Consider the following 27972-nt stretch of genomic DNA (forward strand, 5'->3'; position numbering starts at 1 on the left):
AAATAAACATGGCTAATCAACAGAAAGTGAACCTGGGACGTTTGCTTTTCAAAAGATTGCGTCGTGAGTTGCAAGAAACAGTGAATTCAAAGGTGAGATTAATGCAATACATACCAAGTCATTTTCTTTCAAACTTATAAAAAAGTCAATCAATTGTCATTTTTTTCCAAACTGACCAAAGTCAAGTGTCTCTTCTTACTTCCAGGGCCCGAATTATCTCCGTTATTCAAAACAAACCGTAATAAACTTAATTGGCAACAGAATTAACCAAATTTACCTTAAACTGGTCCTGGAGAAATTTGTTATTTTTTTAGTATGCATCCCTTTCTATTTAGATGATGATTTTTTGTTACCTGCCCCATATTCTTTGACAAAGAATATGGGGCAGGTAACAAACTTTGTACCTCTTTGGTCTACAGCTGCTAGACTGTTGAGTTCTCAGCTGGGTCCATCCATCTTACGTGGAATGTCTTCAGGGTGGCGGGACAGCAGAAGGTGATCTTCTCCCCCAGCTGGTAAGGCTTTCAGCTATTGTCTTCTTTTCTCAGCCATAACCTGTTGGATGTCCTCTCGGCAGCCAAGGCCATGGAGTAACTGCTATCTTCCTCCTCCTTCTACAGTCCCAATGCTGCCCTCATTCTCAACATGAGGCATGCTTCTACAAAATCTCATGCCTCTGTCAGCAATCATTCACCAACTCTTCATACTTTGCATGTTTACGTTTGTGGGCCTCCTGACAATAAGTCTCCTGTGGTACTTTTAGCTCTATCATCATTAGTTTTTTTCATGCTCTCAGATATAAGCCTTTCTGGTCATTGGGTAGTTTCTACTATACATGTATTGGTGGGAATATTAACGTCCTCTCAATGTTGACTTGCAGCTCCCAGTCTCTGGTCTTGCCCAGTATGTCCTCTCTCTGATGTATAGTGGTCTCAGTTGTGTGTTTCCCATCTCTGATGAAATGGATGAAGCATGACTGGTTTGTGACTATTTGTGGTTCTTCTTCTACCCTGTCTCTAATGCATGGGTAAGTGCTCAAAGGACTTGGTCATGACTCTGCCAATACCTTACCTGGGTAAAAGCAACTAATTACTTTGGAAAATGACAGTCATATATGCTCAAGGTTGGTAGGCCTCTTGCATAGTGGGGACATTGGGTTCATTGTTATTCCCAGAATTTGTTGGTGTTGTTTATACACAGCTTTAAATAGGAACTGGAGTTGATAAGACGTATACGTCCATCTATCACTTCATGTCAACACATTTTCTTTAGTTTCTGATGTAGTCCAATTTCCTTGAGTTTCCATCCCCACTGCCTGGATTTATCTGCATCTTCCTCCTGTTGCTGTATCACCTGTTGGACTAGTTATGACCTGTCTTTGTCTGAAGCCCCAACTTCATGAGCTTGTTGTTGACTTGGTGCCTAGATCTTGTCTCTCTTTACAGACAGTTCCTACAATGATTCTGTTTTTATGATGAAGTTCTTGATTCTCCTTCCAACACTGCATTTGTAACAGCTGCTTTCTGCTTGTATCCTGACTCTATGTAGGTTCCAACTTCTCTTACTTTCAAATCTTTGAAGTCCTTTAGGGTCATTATGAGGCAAGCCTTCCCAGTTTTGAATTGTGAGAGGTAAACAAAGCTTGTTGATCTTTCTGTAAAATCTGACCAATGAAATGTACTCTTGAACCACCATTCATGATGGGAGATACTGGTTGACATTCCTCTCAATGCCTTCTATAGTTGTTATGGCAGTGTCATAAAGCATGTGTGGCCAAATTAGACAGGTACATGTAGGAGACATAAGATATGTTTATGATCTCTGCGGGAAGGTCCACACCTTAAATTTTCTTGGCAAGCTAGTGAAGCTGATGTTAATTAGACTTTCTGTTGCTTCTTGCTCTAGAGCTATGCTATTAATATTGTTATCTTTAGAATGAATCTTTGGGTGATCTGTGCTCTCTAACCAGACATCTCGATTTGGAAAACTTGAACTTCATTTGGACCCATATAGCTGTTTCCTCCATGGCTGTCAGTGCACATCTCTCCCGTATGTGTGTTATTGTAGTGATGGTCAATTAATCTATGTAGCCTCTGTATAGCTGCTGACTGATGTCTGCCTTGGTCTTTGGTCCTCTGGTATCTCGTCTCTCTACCTCAGTTTTTTTTTTCTTTGGTTTGACTTAGTCTGCATATTCAATCAAAATGGGCTTACTAAGCACTCTAATTTTATGGTCTCATTTACAAAAATACTTAATGAATTTGATTAGATTTGACTCCCCACATCTTTGATATGGCATTTTTTGTGCATTTCAACATGTTCAAGTTGTATCTGTGATATACATTCAGGGTTGTCCCTAAGACCCAGGGGCCAGGGAATTTCCCTGCCTATAATTACGTAATTCCCTGGTTACTCCAGTTTTCTCCCTCATCACCCTGTTAATGGAAGAACCCCAGACCCCCTTCTACTTTTTAAATGTCCCCTGCTATTTTAATTCGTAGGGACAACCGTGTTCATTACTAAATATTAGTGATTATTAGTCCCCTACCGGTGAAACCGGAGGGGACTATAGGTTTCCTCTGAGTCTGTCCGTCTGTCTGTCTGTCTGTCCCTCTGTCTGTCTGTCAGTCTGTCCCACTTGGTTTTCCGCACTTTTTTCCTAAAGGCTTGCAGATATTGAGCTGATTTTTGGTATGTGAGTGTATCTTGATGAGTTACAGATCAAGTTTGCATTTCGTTCCGCTTCACTGATTTTTGACGGAATTTCGGCCTTTTCAATTTTTACAGGTTTTCCGCAATTTTCTTCTAAACGCTTGTAGATATTGAGCAGATTTTTGGTATGTGGCTTTACCTTGATTAGTTATAGATCAAGTTTGCATTTCGTCCCGCTTCATTAATTTTTGATGGAATTATGGCATTTTCAATTCTTAACGGGAACCAGATTACACTTGCCGGTAGGGGACTAGTATTGCTAATGCAATACTCTCAGAATGCTTGTTACTGTGATTTTCAGGTGCACAATGTGTCCAGCAGGCCTCATTTTCAGTTTAAAAATTTGTAAAAAATTAATTGAATTGTAATACTATCTCTATTTTGCAGGAAAAATTAGCAGATGTTCCTGCATTTCGATACATAGTGAGCCAATTTAGGGAACACCAAGTTACGAGTCAGAAGTTATGTAAAGGGCAGAATGAGGTGATGATGGTAGGACAAACCTATCTTTGTATGCTGGAGAGTTTGCGAAAATCAGAGGTAAAATATCACAAAAATCTGTGTATCTAATCTTTTATGTTTGTTCTTTGAAATGTTTAATGTTTCAAAATATATGAATATTAATTATGTATATTAACATGTAGGTCTCAAATTCTGCTTTTTTTTTTTTCTTTTTTTTTTTTGGACCTATTTTATTGTCAGTACGTTAATGGAATTGGGCACAAGTTCTAATAACGTTAGCAGTTCTCTCCCCTTTCAATTTTTGTATTTCACCAGTGTGCAATTAGCTGTGACACTTGATAATCTATTTTTACTTAGTCAGTCACATTAATTGTCAGTTGATATTCACTGAAATGAAAATTATTAGTAAATCTCAGGGCATGTACCTGGGTATACTTAGTTTTCTCTTTTTCCACCCTTTCCTTCTGGCTCCCACATAATGAATCTGAGTGTAATGTTTTGACCTATCTGAACTAAAGGCTCACAAGAGTTTTCTGATTTAAATTTGTCATTCATTTGTTTGTCATCTGCTTGTAAACTTTGCACATTTTTGACTTCTTTTCCAGAATCATTGGGTATTTTGCTAAAAATAGAAATTTTTTTTTTTTTTTTTTTTTAGATTTTTCCAAATCATTACCACCAGTGTTTCGATTTGACCATAGTAAAGATTGAGTTAAAAAAAAAAAGTTGCATTTGAAAAGTGCATATATAGTCAAGCATCCTTATGTAATGAATATTTACTTGAGTTATTATGGCCTCCATCTAGTATAAAAATAGCAGATGAATATAGTCAATTTACCGGTAGCACACAAGTTTCTGTATCCTCTTGTAGTTACTCTCTTATGATTGAGTAAATTAAAGAGACACGGAAAAAGAAAGGTTGGAATTGTAAATACAAAGCATTTTCAAGACTTCCTGCATGATTTGTTAACATGGGAACATATTCTTATTACCGTACATGTGGAATTTTTAGCGAGACACAAATTTAGCAATTTTTCCTTAAAAATCAGTATTTAATTTTAGCGAGAAGTAATTTTAGGGATTTTATGGTGCATAGAAAAATATGTGGAATAAATTGTTAGCAATAATTAATTTAAGTGATCTCAATACCCTATCAAAAAATGCCGAAATTATATCCTTGCTAAATTTTTGCTTATACAGTATTTGAAATTATCATTTTGTTGTATGCAATTAAAAAAAAGTAAGAAATAATTTTATATGCTAGATTATGAATTTCTTGCTATATGTACAAATAAAATTTTAAGCATGGCCATAACTTTTGAACATAATTAATTTATATTAATTTTACTTTAATTTTCAGGAATTAGCACAGAGGTACAAAACTACGGAGAGATCTGTTGAAGAGAGTGCCAACCTTGTAGGACTTAGAACACCTACTTCTCAATCTGTGGACAATAAATAAGCAGAACAGTATTGGGGAGGGGAGGGGGGTTAATTGACAATTTGTGTTGAAGTTAATCTATTAACTTTTTTCGTATACATTGTGTAAAGAAAATGTATAAATTGATATTACACTCTTCTTGCCAAGATTGATTGTCAGTTTATAAAATACAAGTTGTAAATAGATTACTGATCATTTATTTAATTGTACAATATTTAATATGCGTATTTGTGATTAAATACATGTATACCAAACTTGAATTATTATTAAAGTACATTATACTGATTTTCAGAAGTAAATTTCTTATAATTTTTAAAATTTTAAAAAAGTTTTAGAGGAAGTTATATAATTTACTTTTTGTGTGCAATAACACACATTTTTAAGCATCTACACATACTGTTTTGGGGGAATGATTTTGTTACTTCCATTTACTCCATTCTTGGGGCTTGACTGGTCAAGATCACAGGATACTGAGATGTACAAAAACAGGAATTTGTGGCAAGGTATAAATTTGAAACTTTGACTGAATGAAATTACACTTTAACATGAGCTTGCCTTTGTAGTAATTTAGGCTATATGGACCTGGGTATAGCTCAGTGGTAGAGCAACTGACTAGTGCATGATACAGGGGCCTTGGGTTCGATCACCAGTCCAGCCATATATTTTCTTTATTTACTACATTTGGTGGCCAGTATGGGGGGTGTCTTGTTTAGATAATACATGTATAAATTGGTAATTCCTGGCAAGGTTAACTAACCAGTGTTGTTGTATATCTTTGAGGTCGAAGAGACTGTTTAAGGAGGGAGGTATATAGTAGTTTGGGCTATATGGACCTTGGATAAAAGATAGCTCAGTGGTTAGAACACCTGACTAGTGATACAGGGGTCCCAGGTTCGATTCCTGGTCTAGACTATTTTCTATATTCATTCCTCCTTTCTACTACATCTACCAAACTGTGAAACATTTTCTCCTGACCTAGCTTCTGTATGTGAGATACCAATTAATCCTTGTGCCCTTTTTCTTGAAAATTTGCAGATTTAAATTCAATGCTAAAATTGTTACAAAGCTTAAATTTTGTCAATGAAAGTATTTACATTTATGATAACTAGTGACCTACAGCATAAATTCAATCTTGACAGTATAAATCTGAAGCAGAACAACCATGTACAGTTAAATTTCGGTTTCTCGAACACTGATATCTCGAATACCATGGATATGTCGAAGTGATTTGGAAGTCCCAATCCCTTATTCTTTAAGTATTTTACCCTGGGTATCTCAAAGATTTTTCTCGGTCAAATTGGATTCGAGATAACAAGGTTTGACTGTACATGTAAGTCAAATGATTTTGGTACATTAACTATTTAAATTTTTATGCCCCCCATATCAAAGATTCGGGGTATATAGTTTTTACCCTGTCTGTCCATCTGTCTGTCTGTTTGTCCGAAAAAACTTTAACATTGCCCATAACTTTTGATTGGTTGGAGCTGTGGCTTTCATATTTCACATGTGTATTCCTTGTGGCAAGACCTTTCGTTCTTTGGGTACCATCATATTTGACCTTGACCTTGGAGTTTGATCCACTTTTGCAAAATTTTACTGACCTTTCTTTGAATACCAACAACTTTTACCTTTTGACCTTGACCTAGGAGTTTGACCTACTTTTGAAAAACTTTAACCTTGGCCATAACTTTTGAATGGTTGGTGTGAGGGCTTTCATATGTCACATATGTAATTCTTGTGACAAGACCTTCCTTTGGATAACAACAACTCTGACCTTGACCTTGGAGTTTGAATTATTTTTGGAAAACTTTAACCTTGGCCATAATTTTTGAACGATTTGTGTTACTGCTTTCATATTTCACATGTGTATTTCTTGTGAGAAGGCCTTTCCTTTTGACCTTGACCTTGATGTTTGACTTACTTTTGAAAAACTTTAACCTTTTCCATATCTTTTCAATGGTTGCTGCTAGGGCTTTCATATTTCACAGGTATATTTCTTGAGAGGAGACCTTACTTTGGGTAGTAACATATTTGATTTGCATTTGAGAAAGTTTAACCTTTGCTATAAGTTGCCATATGGGGGCATTAGTGTTTCACAAACACATCTTGTTTAGTTTTTGCCCTGTCCGTCCGTCTGTCTGTCTGTCCCCAAAACCTTAACATTGCTGGGTCATAACTTTTAATTGGTTGGAGCTATGGCTTTAATATTTCACATGAGTATTCCTTGTGACAAGACCTTTCCTTGAGCACCATCATATTTGATCTTTTGACCTTGACCTTGGAGTTTGACCCAGTTTTACAAAATGTTACCCAACTTTAACCTTGGTCATAACTTTTGAACAGTTGGTGCTAGGGCTTTCATACTTCACATGTGCCATCCTTGTGACAAGACCTTCCTTTGGATACCAACAAATTTGACCCTTTGACCTTGACTTAGGAGATTGACCTTCTTTTCAAAAATTTTAACCTTGGCCATTACTTTTGAACGGTTGGTATGAGGGCTTTCTTACTTCACCTGTGTAATCCTTGTGACAAGACCTTTCTTTGGATACCAACAACTTTTACCTTTTGACCTTGACCTAGGAGTTTAACCCACTTTTGAAAAACTTTAACCTTGGCCATAACTTTTGAATGGTTAGTGTGAAGGCTTTCATACTTCACATGTGTAATCCTTGTGACAAGACCTTCCTTTGGATACCAACAACTTTGACCTTGACCTAGAAGTTTGACCTACTTTGAAAAACTTTAATCTTGGCCATAACTTTTGAACGCTTGTTGCTGGGGCTTTCATACTTCACATGTATATTCCTTGTGACAGACCTTTCTTTGGATATGAATATTTTGACCTTAATCTTGGAGTTTGACCTACTTGTGAAAACCTTTTACCTTGACCTTAATTTCTGAATGGTTGCTGCAAGGGCTTTCATATTTAACAGATGTATTTCTTGTGGCAAGAGCTTACATTAGGTACCAACATTTTTATCTTTTGGCCTTGACCTTTGAGTTTAACGTGCACTTGAGAAACGTAAACCTTTGCCATTGTCATATGGTGGCATTAGTGCAAACACATCTTTGTTTTTGTTTTTGTTTTTTTTTATTTCAATGGACCAATTATTTGGCTAATGTCTATATCTTGTGATTTAAATATAATTGATGTTAAGAGGGGGATTTAGAACATTAAAAACCATTATCATGGGCTATTTTAATACTTTAGGGTATTTAGTACAATCTTTCAATTGTAATCTGGATCATTTACAAGCTTTGCATTAGACTCGAACTTCCTTATTATAAGCGCACAAGTGATGAGGACAATTAAAAATGGAGGCAAAACATTGACGAAACTTTATTGTAAAAATATTTTGTGTAACTGAGCTCGGTTTAATAAATTCTAAGTAAAAATGCCGCTTGGTAATAAGCCAACGTGTGAATTATGTAAAGCTACAAACTCTACAATGTGGAGAAAAGGCAGCAATGGCGAAGTCATCTGCAACTCGTGTTCACTGAAACAAAGTTGTCCTGGAGGCGAAAAGGATTCCAACGACAGCAACGGTAGTATTCCTGAACGACCAAAAAATAATGGTAACCTTGCCGGCCCTGTGCTGAGAAAAAGTGCAAGAATCAAACCGACGAAGCACAAATACATTAGTGCAGCCAAGGCACTAGCAACCAAGGGGAAAAGCAGGAGAATAGTTTTTAAGAAGAGTGTATATATATATTTTTTAAAATTATTCTTAATAGTTTTAAATCACTTTTGAAAACAAATTTAAAAAAAAAAAATGTTTATCAGTTATATTTCTTTACTTGCAAAGGAATTATGGTGTAAGTATATGAACAATAAAATATCATTATAAAATTAGAATAATTTTGTTGCAAGAGTATTTTGTGCACTCAAGAATTTGTCTTGAGCAGATTTTTTAATGTAGTAAATCTTTCTTTCAGCAACCAATCAAAGCTCCTACAGCTGTGTCAACCATTGTAACAGGTGAAAGTGTATTTTACGATGTAAGTACAAATATCATTTTTGTTTTTCATTGTAGGGAATTGCACTGGTTAAACTTCTGTATTTTGAATATTGATGAGCCCACTACCAGGGATATGTCAAAGTTAGGGGTGACCTTGGTCAATATCATTGATCTAACCTTTCAGTATCTCTAGTATAAATCTAATATAAATACAAATTTTTCATTATGAAACCTTCATGTTTCATGAGGTTCAAGGATGATCGCATGAACTTGAAGGCTTTACAAAAGGCTTTATAAAATGGGAGGAAACGCAAGTGTCAGAGTTGTAGCCAATTTGACCATGATTTATTTCAATATACGTGTATTTTGTTATTAAGAATGATTACAATTTCTAGTAGCCTCAAGCAAATATGGCCAGTAATTTATTCACAAGACTGTTAAAATAATACTTTATTTGATATAATTGCTTCAAGTGTATTACACAGAACTTTCTTTGTTTGTTTGGTAGGGTATGTACTATCAATCAGGTGATATTGTGTCACTTGTTGACCATGATGGTTCCTTGTATTATGCTCAAATTAGAGGATTCATGCAGGATCAATATAATGAGAAGAGTGTTGTGTTGTCATGGTTATTACCAACACAAAACAGCCCCAAAGTAGGATTTGACCCTTCAACTTACATTCTGGGTAAGTTTTCTGCTACTTTCATAGGGTAGCAACATCTGTGATAAAGATGATGGTACAGGGAAGAAAACTTTTAAATACAAGACTTGATAATCAATTTTGTAGTTCAGAAAATTTTACTAATTGGTTGATGTCAACAACTTCTTTGATAGGTCCAGAAGAGGATCTTCCACGCAAGATGGAGTACATAGAGTTTGTGTGCCATGCTCCCTCAGATTATTATAAATGTCGCACCGGCCCCTATCTCACTATATCCCGCGAGCCAGAACTGTGTTATATATGGACAACGATAGGAGAAAAAATAACCCCTGTTCCCAGTACAAGTGAAATGTTTGGAATGAGAGATTCCACGAGTTCGAAATCTACAGGAAGCAAGTTTAGTAAAGAAGAAAAGAAAGAAAAGGGACATAAAAAGCAAGAAAAAGAAAAGACAATCCCTGTGGAAGTCAAGAAAGAGATCATTGTTGAGGATTCTTGAATGAACAATCAATTCTTAGAAATTCCAGGGCATTTGTAATCAAATAAAAATCATGTTTTGATAATAGTTATTGATTTATTGAAAAAATGCAAATGTAAATTGGAAGTGTTTATCTATATGTGTATACATGACTTATTTTTGTTGTAAAGTAAATATTCCATGACCTTTTAATTTCATTGTCTCTTGGTGTGTTCATGACAGTAATCTGTATTAAAAATAGAAGGCTTGAAAACTTGGAGGTAGTCTCAATGTGAAAAGTTCATTATCTAGAAATGCATGGTTGTGAACTTTAGTTGTATCTGCATGTGTGCCTTTGAGACTTGTTTATTCAGTGTTCATTGAGTCTTATCCCAGTGATTGGATGTGGTCACTGAATCTAGCCATGAGAATTCCTTGCAGGTCTTATTTCTTAAATACATGTATATTATTATAATGCATGTGCCTGTATTAAGCATGTAATAACACTTGTTTGGACTTCCACCCAGTCTTACAGCCAGGGGGAAAGGAAATGAATATTATTCTGGATGTGTGTATGTTACTGATATATTTTAGTACAGTGTATTGATCAGTGGCAGTACAATATTGATGTTTTTTTTATTGTAAGTCCTCACTCTTAAGCAACAAATTGTATTATGTCAGACTCTGCCAATGAACATGATGTCATTGCATGCTGAATTCTAGCTATACCCCCCGTAGGAAGTGGTTGAGAAACTGGTATTAAATCAAGTATGAGTTTTATCATTGTAACTCTTTCAAAACTGTAAATCAAAACTTTGATCGGTGTTATTCTAACAGGTACATGTACATTTTAATTTGTATACTGTGGTTGAGTGTGTTCAATGTTTAAGAAGCCCTCACCCCATGGATCTTTGGAAAGGACATGGTCTTTTGTGTTACTGTATGTGTACTTAACAAAGCGGGCTTCATATTTTAGCAGCTAATTCATGATTTCACCAACATCTCCATATCCAGTGATTGTGCTAAATTTTGAATATGCCAATTTATGTACACATTTCATTACTTTTCTCTCTCTCTTTATTTTATTATACAGTCATTGCTTCAGTCCATAGTCTATTTGAGCATGCATAATTTATAATGCCCCACTCCAAGGGACTCCAAATTTAGTGTAGTCACTGAAAATTTTCTTCTCAACTCCCCCAATATGAATATTGCTTCAAGAAGTAGATTTTTTGGTCTACTTGTAGACACATTTGATAAATTCTCAACTTACAGGATATGAAACTTATTTGGTATTGGATTTTTATGATTCCATCAATGTGATAAAAAGTTTCCTTTTAGTGTCTTTGCTAGCCAAGTTTTCTGATCTGTACTTTATAAATGTCATTTTTTACCAAAAGAGCAGCTGAACTGGAACACTTACTGGGGACTGAGAAGTTTTACTACAACTGCATGAAAATTCAGTATTAATTGTGTCAGTAAAACAGGCTAGAACTAGCAATTAAGTCAGAACCATAAATGTTTACATATAAGGTAAAACCTGCTTGTTATCTCAAACTAATTGGCACTGAGAAAACACTTCAAGATATCTGAGGATTCAAGATATCAAGGGTTAAATACTTAAAGAATAAGTGTTTCGGACTTCCAAATCATTTTGACATATCCATGATATTCAAGATATCTGTTTCGAAATACCAAAGTTCAGCTGTAATTGGCATCTGACCTATCAGTGCTTAGTGCATTAAGTGTCATGAAACTATGCCAGCTTTCATGTATGATTTATTTTTTTCAACAAATTATGACCCAGGCACAAAATTGGAAGAGATGGAAAACATGGTTGAAAAGTATGTGAACCAGCAATGCTGTTTCTGTTGGTGTAATGGACATCAAATACTTTCTATTTGATATCTTTGTTGGTGTATTATGAGCCTGATTTGACTGTGAGTTAATATTGTCCTCCTGTCCTTCCTTTGATGTGACTGCGAGCTGTTGTCTCCTTAATTCAACCTCCATAGGAAATTTTCCTGCACATTCTAATTAACAACAATAAGCCAACATTTAACTTTTATTTCAAATTCAAACATAAAAGCCAAACATTTTAAATGCATGAAACATGGATATTAAAGATTCACATACATGTACACAATCACAAGCACTTTTCTATAAGACGGAACATTAAGCTAAAACAATTTCGTTTAAAGTAAAAAGGACCTCTAACCAAACCAAGCAAAACCAAGAAGAAATTGAAAAACAGAACACAATTAGTCAAGAAAGCATGAACATCAAATGCAAAAATACCACTCACTTAAAAAAATCAGCTAACAGAAAGTTAAAAAAAAAAAACCCAGAAACTATGATCAAATTCACTGAATGTGGGAAAAAAAACCCATGATCATATTGACTGAAAGTTAACTGAAAATTAAAAAAAACAAACAAACAAACAAATTATGGCACAATTACTTGCATACTTTTCATTTTAATCCTGATACTACATGCATCTTGGTAACTTTCATCAAAATTTACCATTTTGCTTTTTCAGGACTCGCTGATTAACCATGATTAATATAAACAAAATAGTGAAAATACCACTTAGAATAAACCCAAAATAACAATGAATTGTTGCATTTCGAAGGAAAAAAAAAATGTAAAAAAGGCCCATGGTCTACACAGCTTGCCTAAGTTACCTGTAGATAATGTAGATTTTTCTCTTGAACCTTAACTTTTTACCAAGTATGAAAATTTGTTATGGAAATCTATTAATTTTCATCCTAAAGCACAACATTATCAGGGATATCCATCCCAGTACTTTATCCTCATTCCTTGTTTGCATATTTTGTTACATCTAAAATGCAGTCTGATTCAATGGCTTGAAATTTTTAAATAACGCAAAGAGCAAGGCTCACTTAACAAAACAGCTCAATTTTAGTTGAACACGCATCAAATATCACTTGGACCCTTGGTGACTGCATATCTTTTGAAATTAATTAACATATATTTCTTGGTAGCCAATGCATTACATCATCATGAATTGCATCATAATATCCATTATTCTGAAAATTCTTTCAAAAATGGTAAAAAAATTTAAGCTATTTTTCAATATTTTGTATACAGCACAACCTCCGATCCAAAATGTGCAGGCAGATATAATGACAGAACTGTTCCTGAGGATTATAAAAACAAAATTTTTATATTTTTGATCGAGGGATGTGCTCATATTTTATTTCTTTGCTTTAGGTACTCAAATACAATTGTTTTCTGCAAATGCAAGAATACTGCAATTTCATAAAGCCAATTTTCCAATACCTGGCCTCTCAAAGGAAACTTTGTTAGAGGAAATGAAAGCACTAAGTCTCTACTTTATATTGATGAAATGGGACATAGGGTGTTAGTTAATTTGGATATGGACAGGGCTATTTTATGCACAAAATGAACCCAGCTCTTTATCCTCTATCTTGACTTTCATCTCCATGTCACATGAAATAAATATGGTGAAAAATGTGGTCAGAAACAAGTTAAAAACTATATGTATGTTGAAGGAAAAAAAAAATGGCCAAAGCAATTGCATCGTGACTGCAGCCAATGCCTTTGGTGTGAAATAATAGTTTTTTCAACACATCTGGTACAGATATTGTAAGTATATCAAAATGATTCAAATTTGGCACCTGGATATTACAATAATAAAAAAATTCTAATATGAGTTGGTGTGTGGTAAATTCCATTACTGATACATGAAATACACAACACAAATATTGGGAAAGTATATAATGTACACAATACTGATATGCAATTCATTTAACAGTATATGGCTGAATCAATAATTAGAAATGCTTCAATGTCCAAAAAGGAAAAGAAAAACATATGAACAAAACTGTAAAACATAAATTTTCCACCCAGTGAGTTTTAATGTGATAAAATGTAAAGACTTTTAAAAAAAATTGAGAGTTGTTAATAACCAAAACACAAGTACATTGTAAACCATTACCATCTGTTGTTGTTATGATCATAATTACTATATACCATTAAAAAAAAACAACATCAATATGCTTTTAATCAATTAAGGTCACATAAAGTAATTTTTTAAATTCTCATCCAAATTTGCATGAGTACATAATCCAGTTTTTAACGGTACAAATTTCATGTCAACAATACTTAAATCAATTAAATTTGCATGTTTTGACTTTTTCTTTTTAAATTTTCCAACACCAAAGATTAAAAATATTTTTTAAAAATCCCATTTTTAATTCAAAATAGAAAATGTTGGGGAGAGAAAGCACTTTGAGACATACAGGAATGAGAATCAAAAAATTAATTTTGTGGCCTTCTATATAATAATATAAAGTTATTTTGGCACTCCTATAAGCCATCCATTTTCATGATACCTTCATTTGTGACTAATTTCTGATACCTGAAATTCACCAATAATATTTGGCAGTTTAAATCATCCAACACACCAATTCACTATTACAAAAAAAAGCAAACTTTTCAGTAAAAAAAAAAATCCTTTCAAATATCCTCATTCAGCAATTTATATGCTTCAAACTTGTGTACCACACAAAAGGAAGCTTAGCTATATCTAAATGCAATGCAATGCACATTGTTTTATATATAAATCAGATCATCCAAAATCTGAGATCAACTCTGGAGATTCTTAACAACTTCATGATGGATATTTTTTTTCTCTGACAAGTCAAACAACATCACACAGACATTTTTAGTGAAGTAGCCTCCATTTCACCTCAATACAAATAAAACACAGCATCAATCATTCAAAATTTTGATTTAAAAAATTCAACTACTCCATATTATTTTTGTCCTATCTTATTTGCAGTAAATTTTATACTCTTTTAAATTTCCCCAGACCCAGTTGTGTTAATGAGAAACAATGTTTGAATTTGCCCACTGATGATGCAAGGCAGAAGAGGCAAAAACAAAACGGGGGCAGAAAATTCTCCTTTATACAGTACATGTATCAATGTTAAAAAAAAATCATACTGCATATAACCTGAAAATAGACTTTGATTATTTTTTCATTTATTCTTTTATAAAGGGTTTTAAAGCACTTAATGATGTATCCATTTTTCGTTCACTGTGTGTATCACATGACTTAGCGTTCATCCAGTCCTGGCATTGGGAATTGGCTGGCAAATTCTGTAACCTCTGCACGAACTCTGTCAATCTGAGCTTGGAGATCCTCATTGGCTATAACTACATGTCTGAACTCCTTCAAAGTCTCTGTTCACACAAAAAAAATATTTTTCAATTTGTCTATCTATTTTATGTGGGAAATATAATGTTATTTCTACCAAAATACTGAATATAGCTATTTTTCTGTAGTTTCATTTTTTGCTGTTTTTATGGAAGAATGAAGCCATGAAAATTACATCATAATAAAATAAGCTTAAATAATCAAAAAACCACAAAATAACAAATTCCAAGCAGACTGAAAATGAATTTTATTCTTACACAAAAGACTGTCAAAGAAAATGAGTGAATATTAAACTAAACACAATAAAGGTGTCTTAAAGTTACTGTACCACTAGTATACAAAATCACTTACTTGAATACTTTTTGGCATTAATTCCAATTTGAACTCCATGGTCTAAAAATTCTACAATCTTCTCAAAGTCCTTTTCTTTCATTCCACGTGAAGTCATAGCTGGTGCACCTGTTCAATAAAATCATTATAAATGAAAAAAAATTACTGTTAAGTATATTTGAAAATTAGAACTCTCATCAAAATTTTCTTGTTTAGTGCTGGTAAATTCCCTTGTTACATGTATTTATCTCCCTTGTATAAAGAATGATTTTTTTTTTTACCAATTCTAAGTCCGCCTGGAGTCATGGGACTCTTGTCTCCAGCACAGGTGTTCTTGTTGACAGATATCTCGCACAGCTCCAGGATGCGTTCCACTCGAGCACCATCCGTTCCTTTAGACTTTAGATCCACCAACACCAGATGATTATCAGTACCCCCTGTTTAAATCAGTCACATCAGTGATGTTGATAGAAAATATACGAAAGAACACATACATGTACTGTATATACTGTAAACGTACTTTTTTCCACAGAGTCAAAATTCCATGGAATCACTATTTATATGTATATTCAATCCGCGGATAGAAAATTACAGGGCTTTTTTAGATTGCCACTATATGCTTTAAATATACTTTGGGAACCCTGGGACAAATTTCCGTAGAAAATTTATGACCGCGTACATAGCGTTAATTAATACCACACAGAAAAAAGTACTTCTACAGTATTTTACCCAAAGTTTTACATTAAAACTTGGCTATAAGGAAGTCACTGGGACCTCGAATTTTGGTTTCTTATAACTGAGATTCTTTATATCCGTATAAGGAACATAGTGCAAAGTCTCCTATGGGATTCAAAAAAATTTCTTATAATTGAGATTCTTTATATCCGTATAAGGAACATAGTGCAAAGTCTCCTATGGGATTCAAAAAAATTTCTTATAACTGAGATTCTTTATATCCGTATAAGGAACATAGTGCAAAGTCTCCTATGGGATTCAAAAAAATTTCTTATAACTGAGATTCTTTATATCCGTATAAGGAACATAATGCAAAGTCTCCTATGGGATTCAAAAAAATTTCTTATAACTGAGATTCTTTATATCCATATAAGGAACATAGTGCAAAGTCTCCTATGGGATTCAAAAAAATTCCTTATAACTGAGATTCTTTATATCCGTATAAGGAACATAGTGCAAAGTCTCCTATGGGATTAAAAAAAATTCCTTATAATTGAGATTTCCTTATAAGCAAGTTCTTTATAACCGAATTTTACTGTAAATAGTGAAATACATTCTTCTGGATGAAGCTATACATACCAGACACAACATTGTATCCTTTGTCAAGCAGAGCTTTAGCCATTACTTTGGCATTCTTTAGTACCTGCTGTTGATACTCTTTGAATTCTGGGGACTTTGCCTGCAATAATTTTGTAAACATGTTTACATTTTATCCAAAAGAGGACAACTGTTTTCAAATGAAAAATTGATAAAACATTGCAATTTATTCAGTAATAAAGATTTTAGAATATATCCAGGATGCAATCTAAGCCATTTAACACCTTTGGGCCACATAAAACATTGTGTGATATATGTGCTGCCTACCTGTTTGAGAGCCACAGCAAGTGCCCCTATCTGGTGCTCGTGGGGCCCTCCCTGTAGGGCAGGGAACACAGCATTGTTGATTTTCTTCTCCAAATCATACATGATGTCATTTCCCTTCTTGTCCACACCTTTTTTGCCTTTGCGATAAAATATCATCCCAGACCTGTAGAATGGCCAATAAATTACTGCAACATTAATCACATTAAACTGATCAAGAAACTAAATTACAGGGAAATTCATTTTTTGAATTTCATTTTAAAAGTCTGAATTTCACATGAAAATGAGATAATTCAATGTATTTTGCCATTTTCTTTGCATTTTTAGTTATACATGAACACGATTAGTACACTTGTATATTTACAATGCAAATTGCTATGAATTTACACGAAAATAAAGCTTTACTGAGTGCATTCATACCAGTGAATAACCATACCTTGGTCCTCTCAGTGTTTTGTGTGTTGTTGAAGTTACAACATCAGCATACTCAAAAGGACTAGGAATAACATCAGCTGCCACCAGTCCCGATATGTGCGCCATGTCTGCTAACATGTAGGCATTCACCTCATCACAAATCTGGAAAGAATATGGGAGATTTTCATTATTAAAAGAAGCCAAAATTTGTACATCATAGCTGATAAATTCTGTATTAACTCAAGATAAAAGTAAATAAATTTTCAAGAAAATAGTCAACACTACAGTAATTAATTTCAAAAAATCTGTTCAAGGGCTGTAACTCTGTCTACCTCATTTGAGTGTATTGACATATCTACGTGATGAGCACCACAAAATTATCTAAATTATCAAACTCTGAAACTTTGATGAACTGTTATACATTTTACATGATTATCTCAAAGAACATCATCCTCTCTTCTGCTTAATTAGTTCCCATGAAATATTCACTCATTTGTATATTCAATACTTCCTGGAATCAAGCTCTCACTCGTGTTTATGATTTATTTTACAGATATCAATCTTACTTCTCTGTATGCTTTATAGTTCAGCAAGCGAGAATAGGCAGTTGTTCCAGCAATGATAAGCTTTGGACGGAAAAGATGGGCAGTTTCCCTGAGTTTGTCGTAGTCAATGTAACCTGTTTCGGGCTGTAAAGAGAGAGAAGACATTACAGTATATGTATTTTAAGGTGTTATTTATTTCTTAATATTGCAATTAGAAAATTTTTTAGCAGTTGATTAGAATCATTAGATTCTAAGGTATCAAAATTTAGCTTTATCCGGAGCCTGGACTTACATTTAATCTGTATGGCATAGATTCGAAGAACAGTGAGGTAGCAGAAATCCTTTTCGTGTCAGTCATGAACCCATGGGTCAAACTAAGAGAACACAACATTATACATGTAGATGGTATTACTAATGGAATTAAGGCTCCTTGACCCTCTGATAAGAAAGATAACTCATACTGTGCTAAATTATTATTATTCCATCATATAACATCTGTTGCACTAATACGCGAGTTTCGAGATTGTAACTCTCCTACGATAGAGGCGCAAAAAGTATCTATATCAGCATGGAAGTGGGACAGGTTGTTAATGTTTACAAACTTGCATAAATAAAAGAACGATTGCTATGGCTTTTAAAATTCATTTGATGTTATAAAAAGATGATAATGCTAAGAAGTGATCATTTTCATAATTTTGTAAAGCTCTTCTATATATATTTACAAAATTTATTTTCAGTTAGGATACTTGAAAACGAAAGAACCATCATAGTCTTTATTAAAAAAAAAATAATTCTTTGCACAAACCTTTTCTATAAAGTTATAGGGCTCTTAGAAGTTATTATAAGGTAAAGAGTCATTTAGAATGCCAACGTACTATGATCAGGTGCGTGTGTATTTATTAGAGATCCATGATATACATCTATTCCCTCGTTGGATGTTTTATCCACTGAAATTTTCTTTTGTTCCGATTTTTATTTTCTTTTGTTCCGTTTTTTTTCGTAGAAAAAATTGACGCCTTTACGTTAATTCCGTAATAAGTATATCCCAACAGTCAGTTATGACAGACCGGTATATCGATGATTTAATGTATCCAATAGATAAATAACTGTCCCACCTGCCTGCTTACGCGGAAACAAAACTCCCCTCTGTAGCGAAAGAGCGCACCAAGGGAGATAATCTCGAAACTTGTGTATTCTAATATTCTAATTATGAATATGGTGTCTTTTGAGAAGTGAAAATCTTAACATATCATTTCAAATACATGCATGTACATTCATGGTAAAAATTACATTCATCTAAAGTAAGTAGTTGATCATGACATGCCTATGTCATGTGTCAAAAAAAATTCTATTATTAGCAAATAATGTTTTAAAACATATACTGAAAAGAATCTTACTGTCCACCATCAGGTAGATCCAGACCCATGATTCTGTCGTGGGGCTTCAGTAGAGCAGTGAAAGCCTCAAAGTTAGCTGGACTTCCGGAATAAGGCTGGACGTTGACTCCCCACAGATGTGGATCCAGACGGAATGCCTCCAGAGCTCTTGTCTGACACAGACTCTCTATCTTATCAATAAATAAATTTCCACCATAATACCTACAACATAAAGTTTTATTACAGTTTAGCAGATGGTTGAAAAGATATGTTGTACAGAATCTATATTACAGCTAGACAATATTCGTTAAGTACATGTATATACATGCACTTTACACACACTTATTTTCCCAGCACTTTCACTTCTGTTATTGTCATGGTAATGAAGGCAAAACCATGACTGTAATATTCACTGTGTAGAAATGGACTAGGGTAAAGTGCGTTACCCTAGTTCAAGATGGCGACAGGCAAATACCCTTCGATTATTTTGCTCTCAGTGTACGCATTAAACAGGCTTACAATATGTAATGGATGGTTTTATTTTAATTATTTTAAATAGAAGTATGTAGCTATTGCAAAAATTTTGCATGATCTGTGCTGGTTAAAGCCAAATTAAGGGTAGAAAATTTGATCAAGATTAGGGTAACGCAAATTACGACTAGGGTAAAGATTTTGTGACCTTTTTGAGTGATTAGGGTAAATCCTGTTTCAGGGTTTAAAAAATGCTATTTAAGCAGACTTGAAACGCACTCTGCCACTAAATTCATCATTCATTGCGCTAAAAACTATGTTTTTGAAAAATTCTCAGTGCGCTGACAATTTCTGGAAGAGCACAGTGTCCTAATTTTGTTCAAATCAGTTTAGGTTTCTGTTTATAAAACAAACTGAGTCTTGAAAACAGTGTTCTGTTGATTTAGATACGGCGAAAAACTTTTCAAATATCTACAGATCAATTTTAATCAATTTAAAAAGTATCATCAATGACATGTGAAAAAAATGAACAGAAATCACACCCCAAATTAAATCCAATAAAACAATACAAAATATGAGCAGAGCAAACATGGACCTCTGCAAAGTGAAAACAGAGGTGGGATAAGGTGCCATGGAGGAATGAACATACCCTGTCCACCGGTAAAACCTGCCGTGTACTCTTTGTCATGGTCAGGTAAGTAAAAAATGGCCTAACAAAAAAGTCAGTACACATTCGACTTAACGATAGATTCTGTTAATTTCGCAAACCATGTCATTGTATCAAACATGGAATTTGTGAAATGTCGACTTTAAACGAGATGGTTGATATCTTGTGTCATCAACTTATGTGTATACTCTCTCTCTCTCTCTCTTATTTTTTTGTATTTAGATTTGCATATTATACAGAAAATGTTATTTAACTAGCACTTTTACGCTTTATTCTAGGTTGAGAAAAACGGGCAAAATAAACTTTGCTGTTCCTTTTGAGAAAACTTTGGTAAAGCATTTTTCAAGAGTAAGATAAATAGATTAAACTGAGCTTAGATTCAGAAAACTTGTGCAAGATTCATAAAAATTGCACCTAAGTACTTAAAATATTCTTAACTCATAAAAAAAAAAAACAGTTGGTATTCAAGCATTCAATAGATTATTCTTAGAAAATCAGAACACTTACATTCAATCTTTTTTGCAACGCATAGAAAGTCTTTCCGAATAAAAAGTGCGCTCTTTTGTGATGGAGGTGTTTAGTTCGACTACTATATTACATCATATTTGTCAAAATCATTTTGTAAAAGATACTGATAGGGCTATGTCCTCATCATTGCACATTTGTCAATACATCTATATGTTTCGTTTTGTTGACAGATTTATGAGATTTATCAAGGTTTGATATCTTCACAATTTACATTATTATACTTTAAAACAAAATCCGACACTTAATTGTTTCCATGTTTGCTATCTAGTGTATAAAACAGTCTCTTGCTGTGACCTCCAGTTTAACAATCAGATATATTGATGACGTTTTGTCAATAAACATTCAAGCAATGATTTGTTATGTCCCATTAAACTAAAAAGACATTGATGGTAAACTAAAACCAAAGCTTAAAAGTTTATGTTGACTCTTCTTTCATCAACTTCCCCTTATTTGTGTAGCAGTATATCATTTTTCCTGCATATAGGGTTTACTTCGTCGGTGGATTCGATAAGCAAGAGCATGTTTTCGTACGAACAATATCTAAAACGAGGAAGACTGTTGACGAATAAGTTGTTGACACAATGGTATCAACAATTTCGTTTAAAAGCCAACACTTCGCAAATTCTCTGGTCAATGCAATGATCTTGTTAGCAAATATATTATGTTGTTAGCTCGAATGTTGACTAATGTCTTTCATATACATTGTTAGTTCATTATTTTCTTAGTGAATTGTGAACACATTTTCCGTTTATCAAATTACAACGAAGGATACATGGCGGAGGTGACCAATCGAAAGATGTTGCCTACTCCCAATGGCACCTGATCTACCACTGATGTTTTCCGAGTCCTTGTGTGCTCAGTTCACAATTTGTATTGTTTAATTGGACTTTAAGCATGAATACTGTTTGTTATTTTCGCATTTCAGTTGATAAAAGTTTATTTCAATTACCCGTTATGCGGATTTAACTCGGTCAACATTCCGTCACTGTTGAGTGCCACCAGATGCAAATTAGACAAGTTGATACGTCATTTTCGATGATTTCGCTCAAAGTAGGGATTAAAGGATGCAACGTCGATATAGATTCATACAGGAAACAGTACTTAAAGTTAAATCAAATAAATTAATTACATCATTTATACATGTATATTTATTTAACAATATAATAATACATGTACATGAAATGGAAAATATAACGTTCATAATAAGAATAATATTTTGTATGAAAATTGTGGTTATTAAAAAAATAGCAACCGGTATGATGTCTTCGTGGAAGCAACAGTTCTTGAACACGTTCGAGAAAACCTTTTCCAACTATATTAATTGTATAAAGCAGTTAAAAAATAAAAATCGTGCAATATCAGGTTGTAGAATAAATAACTTTACCCTAGTCTCGAAAAAACTTTACCCTAATCGTAAATAAATAGTTCAGAAACTTTACCCTAATCTGCAGCAAAACTTTGACGCGCATTTTCTTTTTAATTACGCTAAAGTTGAATACAATCTTCATGCAAGCATGTAAAACTTAAGCTGCCCGACAGATTGGTGCAAAATAAAGTAAAACTTTTAACCAGAAATCACCATATTTTTACGAGAAAATTTGAAGCGTTTTTGCCTATCGCCATCTTGGACTAGGGTAACGCACTTTACCCTAGTCCGTTTCTACACAGTGATATTGTAGTGAGAGTGAATTGAATAATAAAATTAATGAATAATGACACAGACAGGACTTCATGAGCTTGAGTTTTTCTGCTTTAAAATGAGAAAATAACCATAATTTAAATCAAAATAGTGTATTTAATAAAGCAATAAAAATGACTAAGTTTTAGGTCAGTAATTTCTAGACATGAAGACTTACCTAGCACCTGGATAACCTTCAGAGTATTTGTTTGTTAGACAAGATCCTAGAGCCTCTATAACAGCCCGACTTGCAAAATTCTACAATCAGAAAAATTTTGACAACTTTAGTATTTTTATGCTTCAACACATCAATTAGTGATGTGTTGCTAGAGATTTACAAGCATATGTTTTGTCAATTTTTAGCTTACATAAAGATAATTTGTGGGCCAAGCAGCCCAGTAGCATAAGTGTCAACTTTTAGTTAAAATGACTGTTTAATGTAGCAGATTGTGTTGTGCTCTTGAACAAGTTGACTTTCTGTCTGATATAATTGTAAGGTTTATTTCATAATATTAACCATGTAAAGTGAGTTACAGTTTCCAAAATTCCCTTGAGGAAGTCATACAAGGTAGTGCAGGTATAATTATTCTACTTCCCCTAAATGATCTTTATATTAATTAACAAAGCAATTATCATATTTATTTGTAAATATCAAAGATCAGGCCAACGAAAATTTTAATGTGTGACAAAACTATGTCACCTGAAAAAATGAAATTAATTAAAAGAATTTAAAAGAATATGCAATTAAATTAAGGCTCTACATTCACTACATAATGAACTGTGCTGCATGCAGCATATGTGTTCTGTAGAGATAGACTGTCGTTTTCTTTAGGACTAGAATGGCCTATACCTACACTATATATATTTTTTTTCTCTCAAATTATTCAGGTGATATAGACACCTTTATTATTTTTTTTACCTTCAACATATCAATTGTACATAGCTAGAGATTTACAAGCACATGTTTTGTAAATTTTTAGCTTACATAAAGATTATTTGTGGGCTAAGCAGCCCAGTAGCATAAAGACTTTTAGTTCAAATGATGTGACAAGTTGTGTTGTGCTCTTGAATAAGTTGACTTTTTGCCTGCTTTCAACTTCTTTTCTACTTTGGTGATTTTTTCTTAACATTAGATCCAACTTTTCAAATTTGGAATATAAAGATTCACTGTATTAGCATTCCCACTATAAATATTAAAATAATTTCTCTAAGATCTATATATATATATATTTATGTTCCTTAGTTTGTATAACCTTGCCAAGGAGACTGAGCTCGTTTTTTGCTCAAAGCAGGCGAAATGAGAACACATGTATTAGAATGAATAATGTCATTTATTTTGTAAATGACGAAAAGATATATACAACACAGGGGGTCATACATAAACATGTAACTATAGTAATAACACATGTGGTGGTGAACACAATCATGACCCCCTATAATACTACATATGATAATAAATATCTACACAAAACAACAGATAGGGGGCCAAAGGACTAGAGATATTATGCAACACATGTACAAAAAATACATGACAGACCCCCTACTGTAAACACATGTGTAAAAAATAGTAGCATCAATAAACTGCCTGCCCACAAAAAAGGTGGGTAGCCTCAAAAACTTAGGCCACAAATCCAATTAGGAATTGGATCCACCCACAATATATATTATATATATATATACATGTATATATATATTATGAACTAACTGTAGCTTGCCCAGATGCATACCTCTGAAGCTATCAGTTCCAGACCATGAACCTGTCTCTTTTTCTCCTGCTTTATGATGGCCATCACTTCAGGGTCATCCTCCTCAAGGCTCTCTCTCCCTGTCCACACAGTCCTTAAGGCTTGCCTGGACACAAGTCTTCTAGACAGCATCTACCATAACAACAGTAGGTACTGTACACATTTATATTATATCTATTTCGTCAAACAATAATATATCCTTCATTCCAAATTATTTTTTGTAAATCTCAGCTTTAGGGAAAACAAAGGGACATTAAATCTCATTCGTCTGTCTGTCTGTCATAAAAATAAACTTTGATAATAACTTTTAAATGAGAAAATAATTAAGGCTTTCATATTTCACAAATGCATTACCTGTGACAACACCTTTCCAAATGTACTATGATTTTTTACTCAGACCTTGACCTTTAAGTGTGACCTACCTTCCAAATATTCTAACTTTGGTAATAAGTCATGCTATAATTTTGACCTCATACTCTTGATCTTTAACCTACTTTTCAAAGAAAATTTAACCTTGGCAATAACCTTTGCACATTAAGAGACAGGGCTAAAGTACATTACCTGTGACAAGACCTTTTAGAATGTACAAGCATTATGAATTTTTGACCTCATGACCATGAAGTTTGACTTAGCTTTCAAAAACTTTCATCTTGGTGATAACTTTTGCACCAGAACACATTTCTTAAAAAAAAAGAAAAAAAAAAAAAAACACTTTTTTTTAAATATAAAAGACAGACATGATAGACAAGATGGTTACAATATGCCATAAATCACTGCACCTCATCCAATAAGACCCCGAAAGCGGAGGACCAAAATTCTCTGAATTCAACCCTAGGTGCATGTTGACTTCACCAGTATCATGGTAATCAAAAGTGTCAGAATTAAGTTTTGGAACATTTTTCATAAGAACTCCCAATGTTATGCTTCAATGGTATATTCTGTACAAAATATGTTCCACACATGTTAATACCTGAGATTTATTTCAAACTACATGTAGTTAAAATCTTGTTAAAAAAGAGATGTTTGTGAAACACTAATGCCCCCCCCCCCCCCCCTTGGACATACATTATAGGATGCACAAGCCTTTATTATTATGGGCAGTATACATAATGGGCAGTGTACATGGAAATGAAATTGACTTTTTGAACTTAAAATCAATAGGGTCATCTACTGGTACTATCTGAGATGATCAACCAGAAATAGTCTTCTACATCACATTTTTGGCAAAAACATGTTTCTTACGATATATCAGTAATTAATTTGTTCAACCTTTGCAGAGATAATGAACGGAAAGCAAATAATTGGAATTTTTCCAAGTCCAAGGGCCATAACTCTGTCAAAAATTGCTCGATCGTACCCAAAACAGAACTTGATCGACCTAGATATTCTTATTCTGTATACTTAATTTCATTTCAGTATGTGCAACCTCTGCAAAGAAAATGAATGGAAACTGCAAATAATTGGAATTTTTCTAAGTCCAAGGGGCATAACTCTGTCAAAAAATTGCTTGATCGTACCCAATAAAGAACCTGACCTAGATACTTTTATGATAAATCTGTATACCAAATTTCATTTCAGTATGTGCAACCTCTGCGAAGAAAATGAATGGAAACTGTTGATGGACCCACAGACAAAACGACCGACTGACAGACAGCAGCAAGCAATATGCCCTCCCTTCTTTGAAGGCAGGCATAAAAAAATAATTAATTTTGCATTTTGTTATCTGTAGTATTTTATGGCCTCATAATTGGAGATTTTGGGTCATATAGTTTCTGGTCCATCTGTCTGTCTGTCTGCAAACTTTAACCTTCAAGTTGGCCAAAACTTTTAATTGGTTTGGCTAGGGCTTTCATTTTTGACATGTGTATCCCTTGCAACTAAGCCTTTCTTTGGGTTCTAACAATTTTGACCTCCTGACCTTGACCTTAAAGTTTGACCTTCTTTAGAAAAACTGAAACCTTGGCCATGTGTTGCCATATGGGAGCATAAGTGAAATAATAAAAACACATCTTGTTAATTATTGTATAAAGTGTAGTATATGGATCAAGTCTGAAAATTGTGAGTGAAATTTTAAACTGTATCCTTGTATTTGTTCATATGTGTTTTTTTTTTCTTATTTTATATCAAAGACTTTGATCAATATTTTCTGCACTAAAAAGCACAAGAACAGCCCATATGCTGCTTTTTAATGCCTGGCCCCAGTTCCATGGAAGTCCTGTGACATGGTACATGTTTATGTAACAAAAACTTTTGTTACACAATATATAAGTCAATGTTTAGTGATATTCATACTGGAGTTTCAGACTTTACAGTGCCACATCATGTGATCTCCAGCCCAGATTGTCAATCACATGAAGGCCATATGCCAAATATGTTATGTTGACATGTTGCTGTTGACAGTCATTTAGAATTCTATCAAACTGAGGTTTTATACATTCGCTGTATTTAATAACAACTGGAGCGAATCTATTTCATGTCAAACTGAATTTATGTAATTCATAACAGATGAGTAAGAGTGATCTCCCTTTATGGATTCTCACGTTGTCACATATTGTCATTGTAATCACGGCTATATAACGTGTAATTATAAGTTTATGTAATAATGCAATTAATAGGCATTAATTGTACGCAAACTCCCATAATTATTAACAAAATTACTTTGTAACATTTTTTCCCCTCTGGAACTGTAACGTTATCATCCTCACTTAGAAATACAAGGTGAACACGTTCAATATTGTTTGCAAGAAATCTCAAATTAGCATGACATTAAAAAATACAAAAATGAAATAATTTCAAATAACAATAACATCAACATTACATTCACAAGAAGATAAACATCACTTACATCTGTCAGCCTGATGCTGCGCGTACACATCCCGACACGAGCCATACTAAACTGGTGTCGTGGCTCTGTAATGACAGAGGACCAGCCTAAGAATAATACGGAACATCGTAAGAATCTAAAACTAAAGGCTAGGCTCTTAATTAGTCCCTTCATCTCCAGTAAAAAACCAAAAGCCAATTAAAAAAAAAACCCAAACATTATCAATAGATATTTTGAGCACTTGACTTGTTTCTCTTTTTTATTTAATGCCTATTTTTTTTTTAGGACGGTGTGAAGGAGGGGGGGGGGGTTAAAAAATACTTTCAGCAGTTCACAAGTAAGCGTCCAAGGAAAGCACAAAGTTTTCAAAGCTGCAACAGTTAACTTTTTATTTCAAACTGTCTTCAAATAGATAATTTGTATTGATTATAAATTCTATGAGATCGATCTCTGTTCGTTATCTTCACCTTATCGCTCAGTGCGATTATCTATCAAATTGATTCATTGAAAATCAGTGATAAATGAACACTGATGAATGTATTGTAATCAAAATGAAGATAATAAATGTTTCGCTAGGAGCTAATACCCTGGATCTTTGTCACACGATGATGCTAATGATTTGACTCATTGAGGCAGCGTTTTGGAACTAGGACTGTCTCACCATCAGGTCCGAGTTTTGAGTCGGACCATTTTTATTCAGTGGGTCGGAAAAGGGCAATCAATACTTTTTTTTTCTTCTTCAAAATAGCCCATTGAAACATTTTTTTTTTAAAATCCTGGCAGTATGAAAAAGAGAACAAAGCGGATAAATTCTAATGATAGTTTTTATAAAACTCAGTCAAAATATGCATGTTTTTTGAAAATTCGCAAAAAATTGTACAGAGTTTGGCGCG

General features: G+C 33.7%; 3 protein-coding genes across 3 annotated transcripts; 2 read left to right on the forward strand and 1 right to left on the reverse strand.

Moving 5' to 3' along the window:
• The first annotated feature begins 1 nt into the window (after position 1).
• On the forward strand, positions 2-4901 carry LOC133176257 (protein FMC1 homolog). The gene is made up of 3 exons (XM_061311701.1): positions 2-92; positions 3100-3252; positions 4535-4901. Exons 1-3 carry the CDS (start codon positions 9-11, stop codon positions 4634-4636), a joined length of 339 nt encoding a protein of 112 aa, XP_061167685.1. The 5' UTR covers positions 2-8; the 3' UTR covers positions 4637-4901.
• A 3062-nt stretch (positions 4902-7963) lies between these two features.
• On the forward strand, positions 7964-9905 carry LOC133177254 (GATA zinc finger domain-containing protein 1-like). Its single transcript, XM_061312597.1, has 4 exons — positions 7964-8319; positions 8555-8617; positions 9086-9266; positions 9416-9905. Exons 1-4 carry the CDS (start codon positions 8014-8016, stop codon positions 9739-9741), a joined length of 876 nt encoding a protein of 291 aa, XP_061168581.1. The 5' UTR covers positions 7964-8013; the 3' UTR covers positions 9742-9905.
• A 1846-nt stretch (positions 9906-11751) lies between these two features.
• On the reverse strand, positions 11752-27179 carry LOC133183024 (serine hydroxymethyltransferase, mitochondrial-like). Its single transcript, XM_061317947.1, has 12 exons — positions 27101-27179; positions 24238-24387; positions 22689-22768; positions 19188-19388; positions 18083-18164; positions 17812-17934; positions 17268-17407; positions 16835-16997; positions 16550-16649; positions 15517-15672; positions 15257-15364; positions 11752-14931 (listed from the first exon to the last, which is right to left on the reverse strand). The coding sequence occupies exons 1-12, from the start codon at positions 27143-27145 to the stop codon at positions 14804-14806; spliced, it is 1476 nt and encodes a 491-aa protein (XP_061173931.1). The 5' UTR covers positions 27146-27179; the 3' UTR covers positions 11752-14803.
• Between the last annotated feature and the right edge of the window lie 793 nt (positions 27180-27972).

This window comes from Saccostrea echinata, unplaced genomic scaffold, assembly GCF_033153115.1.
Source record: "Saccostrea echinata isolate AGI-Se365-2 ecotype Australia unplaced genomic scaffold, CSIRO_AGI_Sech_v1 ptg000001l, whole genome shotgun sequence".
NCBI classification, from domain to species: Eukaryota; Metazoa; Mollusca; class Bivalvia; order Ostreida; family Ostreidae; genus Saccostrea; species Saccostrea echinata.